This window comes from Populus euphratica, unplaced genomic scaffold (assembly GCF_000495115.2).
Source record: "Populus euphratica unplaced genomic scaffold, PopEup_1.0 scaffold463.1, whole genome shotgun sequence".
NCBI lineage: Eukaryota > Viridiplantae > Streptophyta > Magnoliopsida > Malpighiales > Salicaceae > Populus > Populus euphratica.
Genome location: NW_011500341.1, coordinates 72585 through 83065, shown reverse-complemented (window position 1 = coordinate 83065; position 10481 = coordinate 72585). Strand labels below are relative to the sequence as shown.

Below are 10481 nucleotides of genomic sequence, written 5' to 3'. Positions count from 1 at the left end.
CTTCCATGATCCTACTTATTATCAAATATAATTATGGTTTATTTTTTATTTTAAAAATATTTTAATTTTTGATATGAAAAATAATTTTTTTAAAATAAAAAAAAATATTATTTTAAAATATATTCAAATAAAAAATATTTTAAAAAATAACTATAATTATACCTCGAAATAGATACGCATAGTTTACAAAATGCCAAAAGTTACTCTCTTTTCACCTATAACTATAAAATTAATAAAATAATTTAAAAGCAATTAAAATTAAGAGTTATGAGTCTAGTAAATTTTGTTTTTTGGATATTTTTTAAAAGTATATTTACTTTTAAATAATAAAAAAATAAAAAAAATATTTTAATAAATTCTCAAATAAAAAATAATTTAAGAAACAAAATACATTACAATAACAAATACCAGTAATTTTAATTATAGGGTTGAGGATTGGTAATGGTTACCTTTCCCCTTCTTGTGGTGTATTGATTACCAAATGAAAGCACATATTAAGAAAGATCGCTTTCTCTTCATAAATTCCATTTGCCCCTTTCTGCACTCCACGTTGCTAAATTTCTCTTTCTCAGAATTTGTTTTAAATGGAATCTGAAAATGATGGAAAAACTGAAAATTATGTAATATATACACAAATTCTAGCGATGTAAATTACAGTTTTAACCCATTATAGAGACAATTTAACCAAAAACAAAAAGAAAAAACCAAAGAATTCATGGAAATCACGCTGTCTAGCGTCCCCACTCCCTGTTTTCTTGGCCCCTCGGAATCATAAAAATATTCCGCTCTCTCACTCACAGTTGCCAAGTACATCCATGTGAATAAAGACAACAGCAAGGCTAATTAAGTCTTTTGCGTTCACAGTCTCACTGTACGAATAATAATAATAATAATAAAAATAATAAAAATAAAAATTCCGTTTTGTGTTTTTGTTTTGGTTTTGGGTAAGAAAAGGAAAGAGAAAGAATGGCTTCCAGAGTTGGCAATGTAAATAAATGTATTGGCTTAACTCCCTTTTATTTTATTTTTTATTTTCAATGTTTTAAAAACAAAATAGTAAAAATAAAATTAAAGAAATACAAAAAGGAAAAAAAAAAGAGAGAAAAAGGGCAGGGGGTGTCGTCTGTTCATTTCTGGCAGTTAAGCTGCTCCAATCTCCTTCACCTACTCTCGTATTTCTTCAGTTATTATTTCATTCATTCGGTCATTGAATTTTGAATGCATTAGTGATGCTAATGCTGCTGCTGGTTCAGTCCTAGATAGAGAGAAGAATCTCTTCTTTAAGAGAGATAAAGAGAGAAGAACCAGAAAACCAAAAAGAATGCCTCTGGTTCGGTTTGAAGTGAGAAATGAGTACGGGTTAGGACAGGGTGAGCTTTATAGGGAAGCAAGCAGTGAAGGAGATTCAAAAGCTGTGCTCGATGGTGTTGCTGTTGCTGGCTTGGTTGGGATCTTGCGTCAATTAGGCGATCTTGCCGAGTCTGTTCTTCTTCTTCTCTTATTTCTTCTCTTCAGTTTCTATTTCTTTCATGTTTAATTAAAGAGGTGACTGTATTATTAATTCAATTCAAATAGGAGAAATTAGAGCGATTTCTTAACTGTGTGTATGATTCGCCTCTCCTTGGGAGGTTTTCTATTTTTAAAGATTTTTCAAATTTCTTAATTACTGGAGATATTTTGTTTTTTAACAATACGGAACATGCGCCTTTACTTGATTTTGACTACAAAATCTCAAGTGGCTAATCTGACTAAATAGCATATATGAGCTGCTTTGTAGATTTGCAGCAGAGGTTTTCCATGGCTTACAAGAGCGAGTGATGATTACAGCTTCTAGAAGTCATAAATTAATGGTTCGCGTGCAAAACATTGAAGCTGCGCTACCTCCTCTTGAAAAGGTGGTGCTTGCCCAAACAAGCCACATACATTTTGCTTACACGCCTGGTATGGCTCGTTACCTGATATAAAAGCCATCCTCTCTTTTTATTTAGCCTCTCCTGAGAATTTCTGATTTGATTTAAATCCACCTTGTATGCTCTGGCTCTCTTGGCTTAAGCCTGTTTGGTTATCATATCTTTTATGCTATTCATGCTTACTTCAGCATAGCTTTTACAACCTCGACGCTTTGGATCATCAATTTTCTAGTGCACTTCCATGGTACCTATATGCTTAGTATTCAATTCATGTCTGTATCTATTATTACTAGTTTTGAGATATTTGAGCATATAAAGAACTTGTAGAGGTTTGGCAACTTCCATTACCCTCTGTTCACTTGTCGTGTCTCAAGTTGTTAGTAGAAGCTTACTCTGCCCCATATGCCTCAATCAAGTCTCTATTGCTGTTATTTTTTTCATGAATATCTAGTTATTCAAATGCTGATGGAAAGCAGCTATCTTGCAGGTTCTGAATGGCATCCTTGTATTCAAAATGAACAAAAACATTTCATCTAAAATGCCCTGCCACGATTCATTATGGACTCCTATGAAGAATGTCGTGATCCTCCACGTTTGCATTTGCTTGACAAGTATGGTCATCCCTGTCTCCTTAGCCTCCTGAGTTAATTGATTGGTGCTTTTGAATAATGAAGTTCAATTTGATCCTAGGTACTAACTCGTTTTGGTTTGCCATTCAGATTTGATACTGGTGGGCCAGGGTCCTGTTTAAAGAGATATTCAGATCCGACCTATTTTAGGAGAGTATCTGGTAATGTCACGGGACTGGATGCTGAGAAACTCCCAAAAGATAAGAGAGCTCAGAAAAGCAAGGTGATATTTTTTTCCATAACAAATTTCAGCCATTGTGAAAAGTGCCTTTCTATTGTTTAGGTCTCATCTTGTGATATTAGTCTGGAATTTATTTAATGAACTAATTTTCTTCATAATCAAAATTAACGGAGAATCTATTTTTTTCAGCAACTTATTGTTGCATGTTCCTCAGAACTTGTTTTTGGTGGATGACTAGTGTTCTTGCTCGTTATATTGACTTCTCAAGTTTTCACTGAGATTAATTCATTTCATTATCCTCGCTCAGCATGTGCTTAATAAAATAGTTGCTCTGAGTTTTGCTTCTTTTTCTTCTTTTTTCTGTCTTTTAAATTTCACTGATTATAAATGTCAAAATAAACAGAAAAAACATTCGTCACAAAGGAATGGAGACATGGCCCATTATGCATCAATGTCAAATCATAGTGGCAGGTATTGTATCTTTATGAAGGAAGCTAGTGCTGTCATGTTTAATTGGATGAAATTAATGTGTACATGGTATTTGCTCTGTAGAATGCAGTTTACCGCTCCAAATGGTAATGGGCAGACCTCTCCTTCTCATACAGCTTCTACAATTGACACGACATTAAAATCTGATGCGGGTGATGATTCAAATTCTTTTGATTCAAGAACCGGGTCAGGGTATATAGAATGTGTGTTCCATCTAAATTCCTCTGTGCAAGCTGAAGAAGAGGAACCTAAGGAATTCTCTTCAAGGTTCATGCAGCAGAATGATGTCCCTGATTCAGTTTTTCCTGATCGACAACCTGGGATTGCAGATAACAATTTTCATCATACTTCATCACCAGAGCAGATTGCTGCCCCTATTTCATCTTGTGTTACTTGGGATGAAAAGGAAGAAATAGTGGAGCCTAGTGGTCAACATTACGACGAAGATGAAATTTCAGAGGTGCTCGCAGCAGAGCCTGACCTAGATACACATGACAGATCAACTGTCAATCTTAAAAATCCTAATCCTCTGAATATTGTACTTGATGGTGCAAATACACCAAAATCAAGCTCTAGCAGGAGCCAGCTTGATGAGGTTGAAAGCGAGCCAGATGATTTCATGGATGCACTGAACACCATAGAGTCAGAATCTGAAAATGACATCGATTGCCAAACAAAATGTGAAGTGGAGCAATTTTCCTCAAGTGTTACCAATGAAGTTGAGGAGACAATACTCGAGGTAACATCACATATTTCAGACCATCATCCATCTGAAGATGAATCTCATACCTTATCTGTAATTTCCTCAAATGAAAAATCTCCCTGTGAGTTACCCAGCTCAGTTTCCTTGAAGAGTTTTGCCTATGAACAGGAATCTCATGTATCTGGAAATTCTTCTAAGCTGGACAGTTCACTGGGCATTGAATGTTCTACAAGTGCTAATGTCCTAGATAATTCAAAAGTAGAATCTTTTAGTGATCCTCCTTCATCTTCTGTCTCTGCAACTTCAATTTCAAATGCACAAGGGCCATTGAGTGATAAAATCATAAGTAGCTCCAACAATTCTCGAGAATCTCAAAATGATTTTTCTAGTGTTCAGTCTACTACATTCTGGACAAATGGTGGCCTGTTAGGACTAGAGCCTTCAAAGCCTCCTGATTTTGCTGTATCAAATGCTAAAAGTCCAGATTATATGACCAGAAGTAAAGATGAGACAGGGCTGCCTACAAATCACACTTCCATGCCAATCAATGATGGAGGAAAACCTGGCAGATTGATCAAGGATGCAGGAAGCATTGCAAGGGCTCCAACTTCCAAAGGCTCCACATCATGGCATGATGATCAAGATTCCAAAGTTGAAAAACCTGGTGATTTTCATCAAGGCAATAGAATTAGTCATGGCTATGAGGATGGACGAAATATTACCAGTGCAGTAACACCTGGAAATGAGTTGCAGCATGATTCATGCTCCAAAGTTCCACCTATTGAATCGAGTCAGGAAAATGATGAAAACTCAAATCGAAGGCTTGGATTTGGTCATAGGTTACTTGTCAATGGTTTTAGTAGAAAGGTGTCACAGGTCCATGATGGTGAACATGAACCAGCTAGGTTGCTGAGAAGTGGTGCATTAGAGCAGCAGAGCTGGCACAATGAAGTTACATATCAAGAAACTCCAGAGAAGGCATACAACAAGCAGCTGGGACATAAATATTCTATCGATTCAATCACGTCTTCACCACCATTGGAACATATGAAAATATCTTTCCACCCTATTGATGGCTTTGAGGATTCTAAACTGAAACTGAAGTTTCCTGATGGGAACCATGGTAATGAAAGCATTAGAGACATGTTTCCATCATTTCAATTGATTCCGGAGACTGCCGTTCCACTATGCAATATGGGTTCTGACTCTGATGATGATACATTCTGTAGATCTTCTCCTTATATGTCTGATGATCATCTTAGCCATCACTCTGAATCAGATTCTGAGCAGTGGGATTCTGATGATTCTCCTGAAAGCAAGGACCATGAGCTATATGATGCTTTGCGCAGAATATCTCCAGTTGAATCTTTTTCAAGCTCTCTGCAGCCTGGAGAAGCTGGCAATAATCAAAGTACATATACTGAGAATGGTGCAGATCCATCTCTCTCTGCTTCTTCATTGGATCTTCCATGTTTTGATGCCATGAACCCTGTAGTGTATGGAGAAAAAAAGGATAATTTGCATGAAAGGAATCAACAAGAGTTGGAGTATCTTAAAGATTCCACCCCATTGCCACCACCTCTTCCCCCAGTTCAATGGCGAGTTTCCAAGCCCCACTCTGATATATCAGAAGGCAAACTACATGCTCTATCCGAAGGTAATGAACATGGTTTTGATATAAAACTTTTGGAATCTACTGTACCCCAGCAACCTAAGCCATCCCCAGCTGATGATCACAAAATGAATGAGGATATCATTGCATTTAAACCAGAAAGCAAGGTACAATGCATTCATACAAATGGTATATTATTTATTGGCTTCAATCTATTTCATTTAACACAACGAGGATCATTGACTAAATCTTTGTCTTGGATTCTGAGTCTGCAGGAACAGGATCAGCAGAAGTTGAATTGTCACAAAGAAGCTAATCAATATGCAAATGGCAAGGATATAGATGAAAAGGATGATTTGTTGCATCAAATCAGAACCAAAGTGAGTGAGAGCATTTTTTTTCTTCCCTGTAGTCTGGCTGCTCTCCATAATTGAAGTATTATGAAGTGATTAGTTCGCAAGTGAGACTAATTGGAAATCAGAAGGCAAAAGAACTAGAAAAGAGACTAGTTATTGATAATTCAAGCTATTTTATAAAACAGCATGGATGGCTGCATTCATTTTTCGAGTATTGAGTCTCAACTTGAGAAGTCTTGGTGCATGTGTGTATTGGGAGATGAAACTCGGCACCTATGAACTAGGACATGATAACACTATATCTACTTCACACCTATTACCAACTGCTGGTCCATAATTTCTTCGATAAGTCCCGATACCATCCTCAAAAAATTGCAAATAAGGTCTGCAAATGCAAAACTGTGATCAAACAAGAAGCAGAGTATTCTAGCTCATGATCATGTGTTGTAACAATTCTTCATGATCATTTGAAATCCATCCGTTTCAATGGAAACTTTCTACCCACCTTCATCTTCAAATTTCATGCTCTCCTTAAATGCTTAGTCCCAAGTTTGATAATATCTTTTAATATCATCACTGTTAACCAGAAAAGGAGAGAAGTTTTAAGATGAGCAAGAGATTGAGAGTTGTGATGGAAAGAAAGGTGAAGGCTGTACTGAATTCCACCTAATTATAGACTTACTAGTTGCCGTGTGATGAGAAAATCTTTTGTGTTCCACACTTTAGTTTTGCCCTTAATTCTTTGATGTGCTATTGCAGTCATTCACTCTGAGAAGCACCACAAAAGCAAAGCCATCTTTATCCTCAGGTCCCGCTCCCACTGGGAATAACAAAGTCAGTGCTATTTTGGAGAAAGCAAATGCAATCCGCCAGGTATTCACTTTTTCTCACACTCTCCTTCCATGCTCCTGGTTTAAACTTGCTTCCCTTGCTATGGTTAACATAGACAAATTAACACCGGGAAAACATGTCAGGCTGTTGCGAGTGATGATGGGGAAGATGATGATACATGGAGTGACACTTGATTGATTTAGAAGGTGGTGCAACTTCATCAAAACCAAATCCTCTTGTTTCCAAGCAGCTAAATTTAATGGATTGACCATTTTGGAATGTTTATGATAATTGGACTCTTCTTGATCATCTTGTGAGCTGTGCAACAATTCTCTTGTATTTCTGAGCTGGTTAAGTTGGGGCCATGTCATAGAATGTATATGTGAATAATCCCAATTTCATTGTGTAATTAATTTGTAGCGTTTCTCTTGTAGTATCTTATTGCGAATATTTGCTTTGATTTTGGAGTTACGATTTATTCTTTTAGCAATGGAATAGGCTAAGGTCTCATGTGATGTAATTTTCTTCGTCCATAAGGTAATTATTATTCATGCATGATGCCAGAATAAGAGCACCAAAAAGTTAGTTTCCCTATGTTTTATCATTTGGTGCGCATGCTGTTTATGTCCATATTGAAGCTTGTCCCCGTCTTTTCTGCTGTTCTCCATTGATTCATCCTGGACAGTATAGAAGGCAAACATCACAATACAATAGAATAGACCCTTTTTATTGATGACACTTTGATTTTCAAGTCTTTATTAAAATATTTTTATTTAAAAATATATTAAAATAATATAATTTATTTATCTTTTAAAATTGTTTTCAATGTTATTATATTAAAATAATTTAAAATCATTAAAAAAATTATTTTTAAAGAAATAAATTTTAACTAAAAAATTTCCAAACATGTGTTTTTTTGTATTTAAAAAAATATTTTTCTTCACTTTATATTAATATTTTCTCAGTAGTTCAATGTTAAAATAAATTTAAAAAATATTATTTTAATTTATTTAAAAAAAACCACTTCTAAAAACAATAAATTCTTAAACATTTAATTTGCAAATTAACCCATCTTCCTTATTCAACAATCCAAAGAACATCTAAATTCTTAGGGTGGTGCGGGAATGTGTCTGAGAGGGACATATCCAAAGTAATGACGACCCACCGAAACATCATTTGCAAATTCAAGCCAACAGTAATGATGGTGTTTCACATTCGCTATGCCTTGGCAAGGAGATGCGACAAAGAAAAAAGCAGAAAAAACCTTTGTGGATGATATACATGCATGCTTCCCTGTTATCTATCAGGCAAGATGGGCATAATCAACACATCCAAATAACCCCAATCATGCCAAGACACATTTGAATTTCAGATCAGAAAAGGGGCACATAAAATTTAATTCTCATATAAAACAGAACGGTTTATAGCAGATTAAAATAAAATAAGCGATCTGAGATAAACATCCAGTCTAAAACAAAATTCTCCCCACTATTTGGAATCTAAGATAGCATGCGGAGCCAGTAAATTGGGAGGCATTCACATGCCTCACTTCTTCTTCTCAGCACCTCCAGCAGCCCTGTTGGAAAAAAACACACCATGATGAAACAAGAAATCTTTCCAGACAGCAGAAAAGCTTGGATTTCAAATATTCAAGTGAATTGACCTATCTATCAAAACCACTAAACTAAAACAAGTAACCAAAAAAAAGAAAAGATCACCGATGTACCTCATCTTGCGGAGAACATTAGACATCTCCTCACGCTTCTTCTTAGCTCTCTTGTGTGTGCCCAACTTTCTTTTAGCTACCTTCAATGCACGCTTATCCTTGCCAACCTTAAGAAGCTCAGTGATCCTCTTCTCATATGGTGCAAAACCAGCAACTTCCCTGATCAAACTCCTGACGAAGAGTACCCTCTTACTGGCTTTCTGCACTCAAACAAGCAAGAAGAAACAGCATCACAACCAGCTACTTGAAATGGAAAAGCTTTACAAAAATCTAGTCTAATATGATGCCCCAATGGAACATCTTACAACCAAGAAACAAATACAAGGAAGAACAGAAACACAATTACAAGCAAAATTAAAATAAAATTAAGGTACTAATGCATTCAAACTGCATCCAGCAGAAATGTAGTTTCACACTTGTACAAGAATCAAACACAAGAAAAAATTAGATTAATTAAATAATATAAGATTTAATTGGAAACAGCATGATCTGAACATAAAAATGAAAAAAAGGTCTCAGTGAAGCTTGCTTGGTAAAATGACTCACCCCTTTGCGATCAGAAGGGCGTGGAGCTAGCTCCTTCTTCGTCACAATGTGCCCCTTGTTCAATCCCACAAAGAGGCCAGTATTTGGCTGTTTGGGAGCCATTGCCTAAACAGAAAATATTAACTTAATATCAACAACCTTAAATAATATAAAAAATCAAACCATTAAGACAATAACAGGAAATCAAATAAATCATACAAAATCAAAACCCAGTAATATTTCTGATCAGTTTCTGATGCAATCAACACAGCTATCAAACAAAAAACCTCGCCAATAACAATTTATACTACGGATGGCAACAGAACACAATGCCTTTTAAGAACTAAAAAAAGACAAGGACTTCTTTGAATATTCAGTTGATATACAAAATAGCAAACCAAATATCAGCATAAAAGAATATATCAACAAATAGAAAAGTTATCTAATCACAATATTAAGTCCTGTCATTTCCCTAAGGTCCCAGAAGATTGTCAGTGACCTTAATTGCAAGAAAAACTGCTAACTAAACGCCATAAAAACAGCGCACACATAAAAAAGAAGCAAAAGAGGACATAAAGTTGGTGGTAATCATTCTGCTTGCGCCCACAATTGAAATTTATCCTCTGAATTAAATCAAAAACGGAAAACTGGAGTCCTTTTCTGTGTCAAGTTTATATGGTACTAATACAGTAATTATAAATTTACAAGTGATCCAGTTATGCAAATCGAACTCATACGCTTTCAAAAAAAAGAATCAAATGGGTTTCAAAACTAAAGACAAAAGCTCTGATTCAGAAAACAACAGCAAACTTATAGGTAACAAAAAGACACAAGTTTCACATCCTCTTTATATGAACACGAAAGAATCTTAGAAAATACATCTAAAAATTAACATATTTATGCACATCACGCATAGAAAGAAGAAAAAGAGAAAAAAGAAGAAGAGAGGTTATAGATCAAGAAAGAGAGCTTTGTGGTACCTCAGGTTCAGATAATGGATGCTGCTACAGCTGTGCAAATAGGAGGCGGAGCGGATGGAGAAAGTAGTAGGGTTTTAGGGTTGGCGTTGGATTATATAAAGGGCAGGCCCATTTTTGTGTGTGTTTATTTGAAGAGAAATCAAAAGGTGGTTTAGGGTTTCATTTGTAAATGGGCCTAACCCAGTTATATAGCTCTTTGCGTAGATGGGCATAGAAATAGTTCTATGGTACGCAAACTATTAGAAAAGCCCATTTAAACTTACTCCTACAATTTTGAAGAAGTTTCATTTTCTTTCCTCCCTCGGGCTTGGCCTTTGGACCAAGCCCATCCCAGTGTGGCCGGGCTTTTATTTCTAAGCCATCTTGTAATTTTTTTTTATCTTTTTAATTTTTTAAGATCCATGCATATTTTATTCAATTTTATATGGTAATTTTTTTTTAATATTTTTTTTATATAATAAAATTAAAAATTAAATCAGTTAAATAAAGTTTATAACTTTAATTATAGATTTATCAGATTGACTAAATATTAATTAACG

General features: G+C 35.3%; 2 protein-coding genes across 3 annotated transcripts; one reads left to right on the top strand and one right to left on the bottom strand.

Moving 5' to 3' along the window:
* The first annotated feature begins 1070 nt into the window (after positions 1–1070).
* On the top strand, positions 1071–7301 carry LOC105113837 (protein SCAR3-like). The gene is given in 9 exon segments (XM_011010173.1): positions 1071–1479; positions 1778–1941; positions 2398–2521; positions 2630–2762; positions 3124–3191; positions 3273–5691; positions 5800–5904; positions 6640–6753; positions 6855–7301. Coding segments are annotated over 9 exon segments (3336 nt in total). The 5' UTR covers positions 1071–1321; the 3' UTR covers positions 6906–7301.
* Positions 7302–8056: 755 nt separating this feature from the next.
* On the bottom strand, positions 8057–10047 carry LOC105113836 (60S ribosomal protein L36-2-like). Of its 2 annotated transcripts, none has more exons than XM_011010172.1 (4): positions 9943–10046; positions 8984–9088; positions 8438–8637; positions 8057–8287 (listed from the first exon to the last, which is right to left on the bottom strand). In XM_011010172.1, the coding sequence occupies exons 2-4, from the start codon at positions 9083–9085 to the stop codon at positions 8257–8259; spliced, it is 333 nt and encodes a 110-aa protein (XP_011008474.1). In that variant the 5' UTR covers positions 9086–9088; positions 9943–10046; the 3' UTR covers positions 8057–8256. The 2 variants fall into 2 exon arrangements, with proteins under 2 accessions (XP_011008474.1, XP_011008473.1); XM_011010171.1 differs by lacking the exon at positions 8057–8287 and adding an exon at positions 8356–8371 and having other exon boundaries at positions 8402–8637; positions 9943–10047.
* Between the last annotated feature and the right edge of the window lie 434 nt (positions 10048–10481).